General features: G+C 46.5%; 1 protein-coding gene across 5 annotated transcripts in view; it reads left to right on the top strand.

The window, feature by feature from the left end:
• The window catches only part of MST1R (macrophage stimulating 1 receptor), a 65381-nt gene that overhangs the window by 33647 nt on the left and 12720 nt on the right, over positions 1-19014 (top strand). For all 5 annotated transcript variants that reach the window (XM_089658863.1, XM_089658861.1, XM_089658862.1 and 2 more), the window contains exons 6-16: positions 1289-1459; positions 1975-2153; positions 4270-4408; positions 8215-8354; positions 8499-8666; positions 12021-12099; positions 13863-14081; positions 15557-15703; positions 16633-16792; positions 16886-16984; positions 18524-18721. In XM_089658863.1, the coding sequence (XP_089514989.1) occupies positions 1289-1459; positions 1975-2153; positions 4270-4408; positions 8215-8354; positions 8499-8666; positions 12021-12099; positions 13863-14081; positions 15557-15703; positions 16633-16792; positions 16886-16984; positions 18524-18721 (1699 nt within the window). The remainder of the gene's footprint in view (positions 1-1288; positions 1460-1974; positions 2154-4269; positions 4409-8214; positions 8355-8498; positions 8667-12020; positions 12100-13862; positions 14082-15556; positions 15704-16632; positions 16793-16885; positions 16985-18523; positions 18722-19014) is intronic.

Raw genomic sequence — 19014 nt, 5'->3', positions numbered from 1 at the left:
ACCCCCCGTTCCAAGTCACCCCCCGTTCCAAGTCACCCCTTGTTTTCACCCCCTACCCACCTCCGAGCACCGTCCCTTGGTTCCACCCCCTACCCACCTTCCAATACCACCCATTTTAGGGAATATAGAACCAAGTAGCATTTTGTGGTAATGATAATGGTAGTTTGTTAATGATGACAAGAAAAAACGTAAAATAGATCCCATGCAGACAATAACAATAGATAAAAAACACAACAATAGATCTCTCGACCAACAATAGATCCCCCACAACAGTGGACTGCCTGCAACAAAATAGCACCCTAGCAACAACAGATTCACTGCAAAATCAATAGACCTCCAACAGCTACAACCGATCTCCAAGTAGCCAGCATCAGTAGACCTCTTACTTAACAGGTAGGTCCCTTCCAGCAACAACTGGCCACCAAGCAACATAAGACCCTCCAATAGCAATAATAGACCCCCCCTGCAACAATAGAGCTCCCCAGCAACAATTGATCCCCATGCAAGAATAGATGCCCCCAGCAGCAATGGATTCCCCAGCAGCTAGCATTAATCTATCCTCCAGCACACCCCAGTACCCCTTGCCATTACATACATTCAGTGGTGGAGGTGTCGCAACTGCATCCCAACAGGTTCCTGGTGATAAAAAGCCCTGCGTCCAGGTCATGGTATTAGTTGGTCACCTTCAACTCAACATGTCCCGTAATGTTGACGATGCTTCACTTCTCATCCAAGTGCATTCCTTGGTTCTTATGAGTGTTGGAAACAGGCTGCCAAATACACCACAGGACAGGGCCTAGTGCCATCTTCTAGAAGGCTGTGGTTTGTGGAGACCCCAATCGAATGGAGTTTTTCACCTTTAGGTCACAGTAGATGTCCCAGTTGATTGTTCTTTGTAGAAGATTTGTTTGATTTGGGGCTTGTGCATACAGGAGACTTTTGTATGTGTGAGAACTGCTTTCCTTCCCATACAAGTCAATAGGAATGCCAAAAGCAACTTGGAAGGAGCTCACTTTCAGATGTGAAGGAACTTTGATGGAACTCAGAAGCATCTCCTATCCAAGCTCAATGTATTTAAAGCATTCAACGTCTTTAAAGCCCTTAATTGGATCATTACTCCATGATAAGTCAGATCGGGGTGTCTGTGTCCTGTATAAACATGCACTTTTGGCAATACAAGGCAAGCTTACATGGCTGTGAAGACATAGGATGTTCAGCAGTAGGAAAGTTCATGTCCAGTCTGCCTTTTGATGTTTTGTATGACACTCATGTCTGACCTTCCCTTCAGGTGACAAAGGTCAGCGTCGCAGTGCCAGGATGCCGCCAACTCCTCAGTTGTAGTCGCTGTCTTCGTGCCCCTCGTTTCATGGGCTGTGGCTGGTGTGCCAATGGCTGCTCTAAAGTGTCGGAGTGTCAGGGAAAATGGAATCAGGACTTCTGCTTGCCCATAATTAATGATGTAAGTATCCCTGTGCTGCTTACCCCCCTCCATATACTTCCCCAACAGACCTGCATCCCTGATAGTTATACAACATTATATTTCAGATAGTCAACATTTGTAGCAATGCAGGACATCAATGAAGTTAAGACATATTTGACTGTCTTGAACGTATCGCATTAATTCTCAGTGTACAAATCAAGAGTTAAACCACCCAAAAATGATAATTTGGTTATAGGCAGAAGATAAACCCACAACTGTTGGCTTGGTATATCTCTTGGAGACCCTGGTCTCTGCCTCTCATGCTATTTCTGGTTCTTTAGGGTTAAAGGTCGCCTGCCCACCTCGGGGCTTCCCCACTCCTCTTTTTTTTTTCTTCTCCATGATATATAGTTTTTTCTCTTTGTATTACTCTGTGCTCCTTTGTTTTATGTATTGGCTGACAATTGAGAAAAGCAGCCATGACCCGCTCTCCATATACACACATAGCAATCTGGGTATTGCATTTAGGAAAGTTAACCTGTGGCTTTCTTCAGTTTCATCCTACAACGGCTCCTCTCCGTGGCAGCACCACAATCACCATTTGTGGAAGAGATTTCCAGTCCCATCAGGTGTACAATGAGCCAGCCAACACGCCGGTTACGGTGGAGACGCACAAAGTGATGGTCGGCCAGCGGACCTGTGTTGTCAATCCAGAGCAGAGCGACACCAGAAGGTAATAAAGCAGCAACACTTCTAATCTGTTCCTTTACGCAATCATTTCCTCTGCCTTCCGGTCCACTGTGGCTTCTACTCCTCCTCATATCACCAGGATCCCTCCATTTATTTTTATCATTAAATTATCTACTAGGGTCATTGGTTCGAAATTCGAATCCCAACGATGGCACTGCCTGCATAGAGTTTGCATGCTCTCCCTGTGCTTGGGTGGGTTTTCTCAGGGTGCCAGCGTTTCCTTCCCTACTCAAAAGGCATACATGAAGGTTAACTGGCTGCTGTCTAAATTGGCCGTAGTATGTGTATGTAGGAATGTGAGTTAGGGACCTTAGATTGTACACTCCTTCAGGGAAGGGACTGATATGAATGAACAATATACAGTATCTCCCAGAAGTGAGTCCCCCCCTTCACATTTTTGTAAATATTTGATTCTATCTTTTCATGTGACAACACTGAAGAAATGACACTTTGCTACAATGTGACGTAGTCAGTGTACAGCTTGTATAACATGTAAATTTGCTGTCCCCTCAAAATAACTCAACACCCAGCCACTGATGTCTAAACCGCTGGCAACAAAAGTGAGTCCACCCCTAAGTGAAAATGTCCAAACTGGGCCCAAAGTGTCAATATTTTGTGTGGCCGCCATTATTTTCCAGCACTGCCTTAACCCTCTTGGGCATGGAGTTCACCAGAGATTCACAGGTTTCCACTGGAGTCCTCTTCCACTCCTCCATGACGACATCACGGAGCTGGTGGATGTTAGAGAACTTGCGCTCCTCCACCTTCTGTTTGAGAATGCCCCACAGATGCTCAATAGGGTTTAGGTCTGGAGACATGCTTGGCCAGTCCATCACCTTTTGTATGGAAATCCCATAGAACAGGGGTGCTGTCAATCAACACCCTTGTAGGAGGTGCAGGAGACTGGCTTGATTTTGGGGTCTTTGGTGCAGCCTATGAGTGTCAGTGCATTTCCCACCCTGGAGCTCGTATGTCAGGGTGGCTACACTGGGCACCCAGGGAGACTCTGCTAGGCAGTGTAGCCACCAAAGAGGAAGAATTTAAGTATACTGAAGTTGGATGACCCATTTTCTTGGGATGACCGGCTGAAGCCAAAAAGGGATAGTAAAATAGAACTTAATTTTAGCGCTTCAAAGGTTCATTATATCCTTGAAAACCACCTTAATCACACCTTCCCAATTGACTCGAATAGGAAAATGCCCAAATGGTGAAATATTGCTGAAATGTCTCATTTTCTGCCAAAATTTCACCAAAGCAAAAACTCCCAATTTCACTTATTCCTAGAAGTGACTATTTTTCTTTTTTTTTTTTTTTAAATTGGTTTTAATCATTTTTCTGGAGGTTGAATTGAGTTCTTTGGGTTCATCACTATCAGTTTAAGGCCTCATGCACACTGGATGTTATAAAAACAAATAAATAAATTAAGAAATAGCATTGCACAAGTTTTGTCGTGTTTTTTAGCATTATTGCATTAGTGTTTTTCAGCATTTGCGTTTCTTTAATGTTGTTTTTTTAGCAAAGCTATACTCCATTAAAAGCTTGAGGCTCAAAAAATGGAAGGAGATGACCACTTCTACTATTCCATCTACACCATGGTCAAGAGGTTCATTGAGATCCCACAGTTCAAAGCTGCAACAATGGAGTTCTTCAGGAGATTGAAGATGAAGGCCTGGGTCACACTTGAGGCTCAAAAACACTCAAACGCTGGATAGCTGTGTTTTTCAGGCTTTTTTCAATGTTTGAGCATTTTTACAGCTCAAAAAACTCCTCTTGAAACCCACTATTTCTGGGGGTTTTTTTCCAGCCAGAAAATGCCCCCGCCAAAAAACATAGATTAAAGCCTATGTATGCATGGACACATAGGTTAACATGCTGGGGCGTTTACTGGCTGTAGAAAAAAAAAACGCCAGAAGCCAAAAACAGCCGCTGTCAAAACGCCCCGTGTGCATGAGACCTAATTGGTAAAATAATGTTGTTTTTTTTGCCCGAATATAGAGATTTTCTTTTTCTTGTGTCTACCCAGAAGGTAATGATGGATGGCGGAGAATGAACTGCCTTGTGCCAGGATATGACATGTTTTCTTCTTCTTTTGTTGGCAGGCTGGTATGTACGTTACAAAGAGACGGCCTTCCAGATTCTGCGTCACCTGCAGATGTCATTGTCACCATCAGAGAAAATCTAAAAGATGTTAATTATTACATAGATGGAAGTGCTGCGGCGAGTGGATTCACCTTTGTGGTGAGAATTCGCCCCTAACTGTCAGGGTCACACAGTGCGGAGGGTTCTGGGTCACCTCTGCTCGGGGAGGGGGAAGACAGAACAGGCAATTGTACCCCATTAGATGCAGCTGAGGTTCACGACAGGCAAGCTGGGAAGAGATGCTACACCATAGAGATACTATACAGACACACACTGTATGATGAGTTCTTAATAAATCTTTTGGAGCTTTCACCTGTAATTGAGCATTATTTGGATATGAAAGATCTCTAAACCTATGAAGAAAGATGTAATATATTGCAGTCCTTGAGTATGGTGGCTGCTTTAGTTTTCTCATTTCAGTTTTTTTTTTCCCCCATTTTTTTCACCTTGTGAGTCTGTCAGTAACCCACTTTAGTTGTGGCAAAGGATTAGAACGATCATGTCTTATTACACCAAAACATCAAAAGGGCCCCCTTGTGTCCCCAACTCTCTCCGCATTGATGGAGAAGCCACCTTACTTCCTGCAAGTTTGTTTTTTTAGCTTTTGGATAGAGTATGGAAATGGTTTATAGTTCTGTCTGGGCCTTCTTTACTAAAACTTTTCTTCACTTCCTGTCGCTGTGACACTCGTACAAGAAATATGGAATGTGAGTGTCACTGGACTGAAAGACCGAGAGACCAGAAGTATTGTTGGAGGTTCTGACCCTTCTTCTCTTTACTTCAAATGTGTTTTTTTTTTTTTTTGGAGTCTGTGAAGTTTTCTATATATCCAGGTCATGGCATAGTTAGTATTACTTAGTCTCATTCAACAGGACTTGTTCAGTAATGTTGTAGATGCTTGGTAGCTTATCCAAGTTCTACTGAATGTCAGAAAGATGCCTCAACATTTATATCCACACAAGTAGCACTAACCATTTAAACTAGTCGCCATGGAATGTGCCAAGTTATACAGCATGTTAGTTGCCTTTGTAGGTTCCTGTTTATCCAGGTCATGATATGCTGTAACTAGTAGTATTTATATTAAACTAGATTTGTTTTGTAAAGTTTAAGATGTCCAGTAGATACTCCTCCGGCATTTATATCCACCCTGGTAGAGCTGACACCTTAATCCAATCTCAAGACCAGTGTTCATGAACAACAGGGTTCTCTTTGAAGGTTCCTAAACATCCAGGTCATGATATATTCAGTAGTAGTTGGTCACATTCATCTGGACTTGTTCCGTATGGTTGTAGACATTTGGTAGCTTATCCAAGCTACTTCTTCAGATGTACTGAATGTCAGGAAGAACATTTTAGTCCAGTCACCATAGAATGTTTCAAGGTTGCCTTTTGAAGGTTCCCGTTTATCTGGGTCATGATGTAACTAGTAGTACTTAGTTACATTAAAATAGATTTGTTCTGTAATGTTGAAGATGTTTCATAGCGCCTTCAAGTCAGATAGATACACCAGCATTTATATCCACACAGGTAGCAGTAACACCTTCATTCAGTCACCATGGAATATCTCAAGGCAGATGTTGATTGTTCGAGAACAACAGGGTTGTCTATGAAGGTTCTTATACATCCAGGTCATGGTATATCTAGTAGTTGGTCACATTCAAATGGACTTGTTCTGTAATGTTGGAGATGTTTCATAGCTTCTCCCAGAAACTTCTTCAGTTTTAGCGAGTATCAGGTATATGTTCTTACCAGGGGCGGACTGACCATTTGGAAACTTGGGCACTGCCCGGGGTCAGTAGGGGGCCCCATGAGATGCCCCTGGTACCTTTTTCATAGGCTTTTTTGAGTTTGGGCATGGACACAGGGGCCCCATGATCCCCTATTGCCAGGGGGCCCCATGAGTTGTCAGTCCGCCCCTGGTTCCAACATTTACAGTATATCTGCACAGGTAGCACAGATATCTTCATCCAGTCATCATGGAATAAGTCAAGGCAGATGTTCGTTTTCCAGGAGCAGCAGAGTTGTCCATGAGGAAGGTCATCCAGGTCGTGATATATATAGTATTGGTTGGTCACATTCAACTGAACTTGTTCTGTAAAGTTGAAGATGTTTCTTAACTTCTCCAAGCCACTTCTTCAGTTCCAATGAGTTTTGAGAAAATACCCAAGCATTGATATCCATATAGGTGGCACCAACACTTGAATCCAATTACCAATGAAAAGCAGATGTTCTTGTCTAAGAATTAAATGGGAGGTGTGAAAATTGTCAAACTGCCTAGTTACATTATATAGGCCAAGCTTTCTTACACCTTTAGGAAAGGGACACTTTGGCTTTTGAAGACAATGAGGTGCACATTTTGAAGAGGGAGGACAACTGGTTCTCAATAGGTGCAGGAGACCATCTAAGTCAAACTGGAACAACCATAATTGAACAGGGTTGGAGGCCTTCAACACCACCTGTCTTATAAATATAATGCTGTATTCATTTCCTTACCCTGGTATTTTTAACAATTTACACTTTCAGCCATGTAAATCAATGGATTAACATTTAATGAAGCCATCCTGAAATCAAGAATGGTATTATGTAACCAGAACAGGGTTGTAGGCAGGCGCGGTTAGCTAGTCTGCCACTAAGTGGCCTTGTTCCAGAATAGTGTCTGGTTACAGGAATCAGTGTCATCAGGTGCTAGGCCCCTTTTAGTTAGATCCTCCTGTAGTGATGTAATGAGTGAGTCAGTGCCCAGATATAGGCCAGATGGGGAGGAGCCCTAGTGCAGTTGGGGCATGGGAGAAAACACCCCCCACCAGCATGTGGAGACCCTGACCAAGGCTGGAGGTTAGGGAGAAGTAGATCTGCACCCAGGAGAGCAGGGTGGGTTGCAAAAGGCCTTTCAGGCCAGGCCAAGTTTTCCCTGAGTGAGTCTATTCCTGGCAGAGGTGTACCTATGGAGGAGGTGACTACAGAGATCCCATTTCTGTAAGTACTAATGACCCCGGGTGGAATGAGAGACTGTTAGAGGGGGATAGCTGCTTTCACATATGACTGCTGCAGACTGTCCACTAAATGTGATTGACTATGTACTGTAAAATGACTCCGGAATGTATGTCGATGCAATGTGACTGTTTATGCCATTCCCTAAGCATCAACAGAAAAGTGCAGAAACCCTATTCATATGTGGACGTGACTTTCTTGGGGATATAAAGGTCAAAGGCCGGGAATGTTGTATGGAGGCCTCTGATGCAGAGTGGGGCACAATATGGAGGAGGGTTTAGCCTCAGCAAGAAGTTTAGTGTTCTAGCAAAGATAGGAGCGGGGCAGGGACTTGTGCTTTGGCGCCAACATCCAGCCAATTGCAATGCTCCTCTTACAGGGTGGTTCCACGCTGTCCTTAGACAATAATATTGGCCTTTCCATGGTAACTGGATGAAGGTGTTGGTGCTACCTGTGTGGAAATAAAATTTCGGGGTATGTTCGTCACACTCCTAGAACAGAAGAAGTGTCTTGGAGAAGCTACGAAATGTCGTTAACGTGACAGAATAAGTCCGGTTGAATGTGACCAACTACTACTAGAAAGACAGGGTTGCTCCATCCTGTTCTTGGGCAATTAATATCTCCCGAGTGTGTGGCAATCGGATTAAGGTATATGTGCCTATCTGTGTCCACTCCTTAGAACTGAAGTGGGCTGGGTAAGCTTTGGAAAATCCTTAACATTACAGAACAAGTCCAGTAGAAGGTGACTATCTCTTGGCCTTTTGACATTTCTATGGGTGCCAAAGACAGGAGCCAATGTGGAATTCTTCCCAAGGCTTTAATCATACTAAGGCCAGCCTTGGAAGGAACAATCTGATCTGATCTACTGCACAGAACAAGGCACCAGTACATCTCTCATATCTTGTATTTCTGCAGGAGCCGGTCCTGACCTCTGTCTCTCCATCCTTTGGACCTCTATCTGGTGGATCTCTATTGACACTAAAGGGGAAGGACCTGAGGGCAGGGGAGTCTCAGCACGTGTATATTGGAGATGCGGTGTGCAGCATGTACAATGAGTGAGTAGTGTGATACTGGCTTCATCCTGCTGATGGTGGGACTCATGAGGATGGATGGTTGTGAGTGAGGACTTTTGTAAGGAACATGAATGGTCAGCTTACAATGATGTGAACTTGTTTTTGAATCTAGTATTCCTCTTTCAGGTCTTGTCCCGCTGGTGACTTGTGCTGTCAGTCCCCTCCTGCCTTCTCTGTTGGACCAGTAAATATCACGCTTTGGTTGGACAAAGCTCAGCTCTCTTACACAGAACCATTCATCTACAAACCTGACCCCGTGGTCCATAGTATCCAGCCTAATTGCAGCTTAGTAAGGTGAGTTCGCAGAATTCCAGATATCTCACGATGTCCTGTATGTGTGGACTTACTTTGGAGCTGTGTAAGGGGGATGAAAGTAGTTGTACATACCTACTGCTCACAGATCATAACTTATACCTTGCCTGTCCTATAGAGCAGGGGGTCTCCAAACTTTCTAAACACAGGGCCAGTTTGCTGTCCTTCAGACTTCAGGAGGGCCAGAATGTGGCCAGTGGGAGTAGAAAAGATCCTGAAATTAGTGGGCAAAAACAAAGCCCCATCTTTGGTGTGAATGGGAGCAATAGTGCCGCATTATTGGTGTCAGTGGGAGGAATTGTGGCCCATCATTAATGTCATTGGGCCCCATTGTTGGTGGCATTGGAAGAAATTGTGCCTGTTGATTGCCATCAGTGGGGGGAATTATGCCCCATTGTTGGTATCAGTGGATGAAATAGTGCCCCAAGGGCTGAATAAAGGCAAGCAAAGGGCTGCATCTGGCCCCTAGGCTGCAGATTGGAGACCATTGCACCAAAGGGTCAGTTGTCAAGGGTCCGTCAAGGGACTCAGTGTGTGAGGTCGGGGCAGCAACGTACAGTCTCCCATATTTGTATCCCGCCAGGTTCCTATAAAGCATAACTGAAGGCAAAATCTTTTTTCTTTTAGTTTTTAGGTACATGGAGGAGGGTTGGAACATCTGTCAGATTTTTATTGCTTTAGTATAAGCCCAAATCTGCGCTCAGAGAAAAATAAACACCGATATAAAGCAGCTGGACACTGTACCTTGATACAAGTGTTCAAATAAAGTGCAGCGCTCAAAAAGCAAGACTCATATCCTACAGAAATCATAATAATAATGATAATACGTGAAAAATGATAAATAATCACAAAGTGTTCATAAATAATCGTATAGTGAAAGCAGATTAGATCGGTCCCCACGTGCTGTGACGAGATCAGAAGACTTCCAAAGATAGCCATTGTGACACCATCCACTCCCATGCAAGGCTTACCAGAAGGTTGGTGACCCCTTTCTAAGAAGGTTGGTGACCCCTTTCTAAGAAGGTTGGTGACCCCTTGCTAAGAAGGTTGGTGAACTCTTGCTCCGCCACACACACTACCACGCATGCGCGATTGGCCGGCAGCCATTTTGGATGCTGGAAAGACTTGTTTTAGTGTTTTGTACATGCTAACGTGTGCCTTCTATCATGTGAGTGCAATTTTACTTGAATGCATTTTGGATCTTTGATGGTCTTGCACTATGGAGAATTTGTTCATTACATGCACAATACTATGAGCTCCGGTTTTAATTAATTCATCTTGGAGTGGTTGGAGCCATTATGTCTAGTGAGATTGATTTAGGAGGAACATCTGTTATTACCTTGGGTGGCAAGAGGAGAAGTATGATCGTCCATTTTCCTTGATGTCCTCAACAATATTTTATAGAGCACAGATTGACCACTCTTAGCAAGGGGGACACAAACCTTCTTGGCAAGGGGGACACAAACCTTCTTGGCAAGGGGGACACAAACCTTCTTGGCAAGGGGGACACAAACCTTCTTGGCAAGGGGGACACAAACCTTCTTAGCAAGGGATCACAAACCTTCTTAGCAAGGGGTGACAAAACTTCTTAGCAAGGGGTAACAGACCTTCTTAGCAAGGGGGTCACAAACCTTCTTGGCAAGGGGGGTCACAAACCTTCTTGGCAAGGGGTCACAAACCTTCTTGGCAATGGGGTCACAAAACTTCTTAGCAAGGGGGTCACAAAACTTCTTAGCAAGGGGGTCACAAAACTTCTTGGCAAGGGGTTCACAAACCTTCTTGGCAAGGGGGTCACAAACCTTCTTGGCAAGGGGGTCACAAACCTTCTTGGCAAGGGGGATCACAAAGCTTCTTGGCAAGGGGGTCACAAACCTTCTTGGCAAGGGGCTCACAAACCTTCTGGTGAGCCTTGCATGGGAGTGGATGGTGTCACATTGGCTATCTTTTTAAGACTTCTGATCTCATCACGGCATGTGAGGACCGATCTAATCTGATTTTTATTGCTGTCGGTGTCCCTGCTTAGCAAGTCATCCTCTCTATTTGTTCTGGTGACCAATATCGTCGATGGTGAAAAAGAATCCCAAATTTTGGGTTGTCACCAGTACAGGAATAGAGTGGAAGCTTTGCAATTGGGACTCTAGTTCTGGTGACAACTAGATGTTTCCTCTCACTTCTTGTTGAGGCCATGTGAAAATGAACGGACTTGTCCCCAATAGGACACAAATGGCAAAAGTTATAGCTAAATACGCATGGTGCCACTTGTATGCCGTTGTTTTATGTCATTCCTGTGCCTACGTGTCTTGGCTGTAATTTTTTGTACCCATTCAAATAAATTGACTGTTAAACAAAAAAAAAAAAAAACTACATGGTTGAGCTGTGTTTTTAACTCCCCCGGCTCCCCTTTAAGCTGCAAAGACATCAGAGGGTGGTGAACATATGCCACATCGCGGCATGGCAAGATGATCCCTACTGTCGTGCTGCCCGCTGATCCCAACCTATTCAACTGACTGAGGGTGCCCACAACCATGTGCATGGTTGCGGAGTGCAGTTCTGGGGTTTAGGGGAGTAAAGCAGTCGGTGATTCATCGATTCAACGCCTCCTCAACCTACCGTCAGTAGCCAGTGGAAGGGCTCATTGATGCAGGTGTTGCCTTCTGAAGAGCGATATTAATGAGGATCGCTCTTCAGAGGGCAGCACCTGTGTAAATGAGGCCTTACTCAATCAAGCAGAAGTAAAAGGCAAAACTTCTTTCCTCATTTTTGGATAAACTGATGGCATCCAGATGATGAATATTTTCTATTGTCCGGTCTAGACATAAAAAAAGGGGAAGGTGAGGGGGCTCAACATACGGCATTGTGTCACATGATCTGAGTGGCTCAGTCACGTGATCACATGACGTTGTATCCTTGCTGTGTCACGTTGTTATTGCAGAAAGCTGAACTCTGTGATCCTATGTTACCACTTCCCCTGAGTGATACAATGTTACCCAACTCTGCTCTGTGCTGTCCATGTATGGGGGGAATCAGGAAGTCTCCGTACGACAGAAGTGGGTGGATAGTACCGCCCCCCCCCTCTGTTATATCTCTTGTTACAGTAGTGGAAGGATAAGACTTCTTCTATATACCGACAGCAGGAAGAAAGTCTCTGTATTATGGGAATTCTCTAGATACCCGGTTACCATGGAAACTGGCAGAATTCACAAGCGGTTTGAAACTTTAGAACTATATATGAAGGACGGCTTTTCTCCCAGACCGGCTCGACTGACTTGCAGGGAAAAAAATCTGACAGTTTTATACATGAGCTGCCTATTAACCGTCACCCGATCTCCGTTCCAGGGGGACGTCGCTCACCATTCAGGGGTCCAACCTGGATTCAGTCTCCAAAGTCACCGTCTCCTTTAAAGGCATGAAGAAGGTCAGTATATGGAGCCGACCCGCATATTGTGTTCTGATTGAGTTCTGTGCCAGACCACACATGGACTGTTCCTTAAAGTGTACAAATTACGTCATAAATATCTTTGTCACCAACTTTAATATTGACATGTCGCATAGAGAGAAACCCATCCCAATAAAAGCTGAACTCCGGGCACACAAAAAAAAAAAAAAATTTAAATAAATTCACAATACACAAGGGATATAAATCCGCTTTGTTCACCACTTCCTTTACAAACCCAGATATTACCTTATGAAAATAGCATAGTTGGGCTGTACCTAGCCTGTGCAGAGTAGAGCTGTGGGAGGGGCTCGGCAGGCTCCACCCGCTACAGGCAACTATAGGAGGGGGCGGAGACCAGACCAGTCACCCTGCACAAGGAAAGAGGAGAGCTGTGGGAGAGGCCCAGCAGGCTCCACCTGCTACAGGCAACTATAGGAGGGGGTGGAGACCAGACCAGTCACCCTGCACAAGGAAAGAGAAGAGAGGTGTGGGAGGGGCCCAGCAGGCTCCACCCGCTACAGACTGCCTGCAGGCAACTATAGGAGGGGGCGGAGACCAGACCAGTCACCCTGAACAAGGAAAGAGAGGAGAGCTATGGGAGGAGCCCAGCAGGCTCCACCTGCTACAGGCAACTATGGGGGGGGGGGGGCGGAGACCAGACCAGTCACCCTGCACAAGGAAAGAGAAGAGAGGTGTGGGAGGGGCCCAGCAGGCTACACCCGCTACAGACTGCCTGCAGGCAACTATAGGAGGGGGCGGAGACCAGACCAGTCACCCTGAACAAGGAAAGAGAGGAGAGCTATGGGAGGGGCCCAGCAGGCTCCACCTGCTACAGGCAACTATAGGAGGGGGCGGAGAGCAGACCAGTCACCCTGCACAAGGAAAGAGAGGAGAGCTGTGGGAGGGGCCCACCAGGCTCCACCCACTCCTGTATGCCGCCCATTGAGAGCGCAGTGGGCATGGTGACGTCACTGGCCTCTGCAATTGTGAATAACTTCTAAGACCGTGCACGTTTAGGAGATCCTCGCTGTACCTCCAGGTAAGCCTTCTCATAGGATTACCTGCAGGTACATTTAATTAAATGGGACTTTACTACCACTTTAATTCATTTGCATGCCCCCACCAATCACACCGTCCCCTCTTCATAGCAGAGCCCTACCATTTGGCTCCAGTAGGGAGGCAGAGGGTGGGATGTTGAGGAGGATGTCTGGAGGAGGCGGACTTCCATGCATGCCACTTGCCAAGTATCAGAGTCATGCATTGCCACTGTGCAAGCTGGCCAGCTGCTAATACCATAGCCAAAAGTAACACTATGGGGGTTATGTACTAAAAGTGCAAAATCTGGTGCAGCCGTGCATAGAAACCAATCGACTTCCAGATTTCATTGCCAAAGCTTAATTGAACAACCTGAAGGTAGAAGCTGATTGGCTCCCATGCTCAGCCGCACCAGATTCTGATTGCACCAGATTTAGTAAATCTCCCCCAACGTGTCCTGGCCTAGGGCATCATCGGTTGTTTTTGGTGGTGGTGGCGGCTGTCCTACTCATACCATGGCCACACATGGCGTTGATCCAGAGCAAACGGTGTCCTGTGCTTGCAGCACCCCAGGGGAACCCTACTGGTAGTCCAGGGTTGGGAAGCATTGACCAGCTGCTAGCTGGGGCCTTAGTGTGAGATGGATAATATTTCATATATTCCATTTGTGGACGTGATGTATATAAACCGATCTATTCTGTCTGCAGGTGTGTGACGGACCCATTTCTCCAACCCGCATCCTCTGCTCCACCCCAACCCTGCAATACAATAAGGACACGTACGGGACCCTTGGTGTACAAATGGATGGATTCTCCTACAACCATTCAAGACTGTTCTCCTACTTCAAGGACTACCTCCTCCACCCTTTTGATCATGACGGCCGGCACTTTCAGCTGAAAAGAGGCGAGACGGAGATAAACACCCACGTAAGAACATGAGACGCTAAAACAATGATCACCATGAAAAAACCGCGGCGGGTTTTAGGTGATGATTCTTGCTGTTTAGATTCTGCGACAGAGATGTGCACAATGGGAAAAAAAATTGGTTTGTTTAGTTTCGGATCCGTTTATTAACGTTTTCGTTATATTAGAATGATTCATTTTCAGAATTTGTTTCCTATATTTGGATTCATTTTCTATATTCGTTATTTTCAAATCGATTTGAAATTTAAATTTTGGAAGACGGCTATATTCGTTCTATTATTTCTCTTAGTGGTGCACCAAAAGGAAAATTCCATTGCCAAAACTGAAATTTCAGCAAGGGAAAATGTCAGCAGCACACCGAGGATCACCAATACGGGTCCATAAGTTTTAATGAACAATCACATCAAGGCCACTACTGATACCACTGATAAGGCACTATTCCTCCCACTGACACCAATGATGGGGCACTATTCCTCCCACTGACACCAATGATGGGGCACTATTCCTCCCACTGACACCAATGATGGGGCACTATTCCTCCCACTGACACCAATGATGGGGCACTATTCCTCCCACTGACACCAATGATGGGGCACTATTCCTTCCACTGACACCAATGATGGGGCACTATTCCTCCCACTGATACCACTGATAAGGCACTATTCCTTCCACTGACACCAATGATGGGGCACTATTCCTCCCACTGACACCAATGATGGGACACTATTCCTTCCACTGACACCAATGATGGGACACTATTCCTCCCACTGACACCAATGATGGGGCACTATTCCTCCCACTGACACCAATGATGGGGCACTATTCCTCCCACTGACACCAATGATGGGGCACTATTCCTCCCACTGACACCAATGATGGGGCACTATTCCTGCCACTGACACCAATGATGGGGCACTATTCCTGCCACTGACACCAATGATGGGGCACTATTCCTGCCACTGACACCAATGATGGGGCACTATTCCTCCCACTGACACCAATGATGGGGCACTATTCCCCCCACTGATACCAATGATGGGGCACTATTCCTCCCACTGACACCAATGATGGGGCACTATTCCTCCCACTGATACCAATGATGGGGCACTATTCCTACCACTGATACCAACAATTGGCACTACCCCCCCCCCCCACCACCAATAACCACGATGGCACACTCTTCCTACTCCTAGTAGACCATAGGTGATATGTAATTTTTTTACTTCCACTGATTACACCAAGCCAAAGGCATTGGTTACTCCCACTGATGCTCGGAAATGTTCTGCTCCCACTGTCCACTGGCTGCCCCCCTGGTTCCCCCCCCAAAATCTGAAGGACAGTAAACTAGCCCTTTGTTTTGAAAGTTTGGAGACCCCTTATATAATGTGTGCTGATCACCATGAACACACAATGTGATGTGTTTGGGTTGTAGTGATGATTAGTGTTCTTTTTTTCTGTCCTCATTTTGTTCCTGTTAGCATGAAAACCTCCTTCGGGTGAGCAACTGTCTGAACATCTCCATGACCATTGGTGGACGAGAGTGTTACCCCAAAGTGTTGGACAACGAGATCACCTGTAGGCTTCCCAAAGATGTGGTGATCCCATCAGAGGGCTTGGTGGTCAAGGTACGCCTAAAGAAACTGTAATAGAATGGCTACTGGTGAACGTGCAGTTATTTCAGTCCTACAATGGTGGGAATATCCTGAGCCATGGACAGAGGATTCTCTGAAGGAGCCTTATTGACTCCACCATGGTCATTATTATTATTATTATTATACAGTATTTATAAAGCGCCAATAGTTCGCTCAGCGCTGTACATTACAGAGGGGAACAGAACATGTGACAGAACAATACCAATACAAGAGGGGATCGAGGGCCCTGCTCTTTCGAGCTTACAATCTAGGAGGGAGGGGATGGTGGCACAGGAGGAGATAGCTGTGGGGGATGGAGTGGTAGGAAGAGTGGAGGAGGTCGGCAAGTTAGCAGGGGGCGGGGTAGGCTTCCCTGAAGAGATGGGTTTTCAGGGTGCACCTAAAGGAGAGGAGAGTAGGTGATAATCTGATGGGTTGGGGCAGGGAGTTCCAGAGGATGGGTGACACCCTGGAGAGGTCCTGGAGGCGGGCATGGGAGGAGACCAGGGAACTAGAGAGAAGGAGGTCTTGTGAGGAGCGGAGTGTGCGTGCTGGGCGGTACTTGGATATTAGGTCAGTGATGGTCATAGACACAATTGGTTTTAGGGCCTTTGTTGGGTGGAAGCCAGTAGTCCAACTGACATGTTTTGGGTTGTGGGATGAAAGAGGAATACGCAAATGTAATAAACATGTGTATAGAATGCAGACTCCATGTAGATCGTGTCCCTGGGGTAATGTGTGTTGTGTGGAAAAAAAAAACGATCCAAGAGTTGGGGAAAACAAAAAGTTTTAGAAGCATCTCTGAAACCTTTGGCTGCAGTCCAACACGTTTCTGAGGCTGTAAACCCCTTCATCAGGGTATCAAAACATCACCAATGTAAAAAGTTTCATAGTGATAGGCACTCTTTTCTTTCCATCCTCAGGTGTGTGTGGACAACGTCTGCACCGAGCTGGGTAAAGTCATATATGTCAATCTTCTGGATCCAGTGCTGGGAATAGTCCTGGGAACGGTGGCCGCCTTATTGGTCTGCGCCATATTGGCCTTCCTGATCTGGAAGCAGCAGAAAGTTGGAGAGAAGAAAAGTAAGTAGATGGGGTTGTATGTATCCGCACACACAGCAATGGGAAGATTGTGATTGAACGTTCCTCACCCGTCTTGGCTTTTTATTTTCACAGTTGTAGAGAATATGGAATTATTGGTGAATAACAACAGAGAGACCATCTCCTCCCCCATCCATCCCAGCCACTCAATTCACATCGACTACAGGGAGTCTTGTAAGAGCACAAATTTTATTTTATTCCCATACACTCCTAGCTTCAAAGAGTATTTTACCCACGGCTTTTTTTCAGCGGGAACGCGGGGGGAGGGGAACGCATTTCCGGCACCCCCAGCACTGAATGTATGTAATGGTAAGGGGTGCTGGAGGGTCTTTTGATGCCGGTTGCTGGAGGGGATTTATTGTAGTGTGAGGTCTTTTGTTGCTGCTGAGGGATATATTGTTGCTGGAGGGTATATATTTTTGCATGGGGGATCTATTGTTGCTGGCAGGGGATCTATCGTTGGTGGGGAGGGTCTTATGTTTCTGGGGGGTCATTTGTTGCTGGGAAGGATCTAATGTGGAGGGAGGGATCTATTGCTGGTTGCGGAAGGGTTTATTGATTTTGGATGCTGGGAGACCTGTTGTTGCTGGCAGCAGTTTATTGTTGCTGGGGTGGATCTGTTGTTGCTGGGGTGGATCATAATGGGTACAGGCCCGGGAACTTGGCACATGGATTGCGGGAACCCTTCATAATGGCCACAGAGGGGTGTAAAGATCTGGGAACTCCTCATAATGGGCACAGTAGGTGTACAGACCTGGGAACTCAGCACAGGGATGGTGGGAACCCCTCATAATGGGCACAGTAGGTGTACAGACCTGGGAACTCACCACAGGGATGGTGGGAACCCCTCATAATGGGCACAGCAGGTGTACAGACCAAGGAACCCGGCACAGGGATGGTGGGAACCCTTCATAATGGGCACAGTGGGTGTACAGACCCGGAAACTCAGCACAGGGATGGTGGTAACCCCTCATAATGGGCACAGTAGGTGTACAGACCTGGGAACTCAGCACAGGGATGGTGGGAACCCCTCATAATGGGCACAGTAGGTGTACAGACCTGGGAACTCACCACAGGGATGGTGGGAACCCCTCATAATGGGCACAGCAGGTGTACAGACCAAGGAACCCGGCACAGGGATGGTGGGAACCCTTCATAATGGGCACAGTGGGTGTACAGACCCGGAAACTCAGCACAGGGATGGTGGTAACCCCTCATAATGGGCACAGCAGGTGTACAGACCCGAGTCCGTACACCTGTGCAAGACTGGAGAGGAAGAGCCGGTACATCTGTGCAAGACTAAAGGGGAGGAGCCCGTACACCTGTGCAAGACTGGAGGGGAGGAGCCGGCACACCTGTGCAAGACTGGAGGGGAGGAGCCGGCACACCTGTGCAAGACTGGAGGGGAGGAGCCGGCACACCTGTGCAAGACTGGAGGGGAGGAGCCGGCACACCTGTGCTAGACTGGAGGGGAGGAGCCGGCACACCTGCGCTAGACTGGAGGGGAGGAGCCGGCACACCTGCGCTAGACTGGAGGGGAGGAGCCGGCACACCTGCGCTAGACTGGAGGGGAGGCCAGAGGTCAGCTCTAGAGAAGACCATCAAGAAATTTTAAACATTAGTGAAAGAATCGTAAAGTCTAGAAAGAAATGTTTAATTTGTAGGGATTGATGAGTTTCTTCTCCTGACCGTTCCTCTTTCCTGCTCATGTAGACGTCCCCAGCAGCAGCTCTGGTGGCGGGACCTTCCACGGGGCCCTTTACTCCGCAAACAGTATTGGGGCCAGTTCCATGCCGCTTCTCATCACCAACGTACTGGACAACCTGAGGCCGGAGCTGCTGGATGAGGTGAAGGACGTTCTGATCCCGGAGGGCCGTCTGGTCACGCACCGCGATCGCATCATTGGGAAAGGTGAGCACATCACTGTGTGAGATCGATTTCTGATGAACATCAATCAGGCAGTCTACAACAGAGGACCTCATAGAATGAGACTTCAGTGGGGTGGTCCTTAGAGGGTTGGTCCACCCAGGAGTAATGTTTGGTGATAGGTGAAGCCTTGTGAGTCAGCGTCTGGCTTCTATATGTGTTGAATATTCCCCAGCGATGAGATCTTTCTGCCATAAATCCGGGCTATGTTCCTGTTCACCTGCGTGATTGGGGTGCTCCTGTCCTTTTGTGTGTTCTAGCTTCTCCATGCTACATTG

This window comes from Staurois parvus, unplaced genomic scaffold (assembly GCF_062004578.1).
Source record: "Staurois parvus isolate SC_StPar_1 unplaced genomic scaffold, SC_StPar_1.0 ptg001107l, whole genome shotgun sequence".
Classification (NCBI taxonomy): domain Eukaryota; kingdom Metazoa; phylum Chordata; class Amphibia; order Anura; family Ranidae; genus Staurois; species Staurois parvus.
The sequence above is the reverse complement of the archived record's forward strand: the minus strand, read 5'-3'. Positions and strand labels throughout refer to the sequence as shown.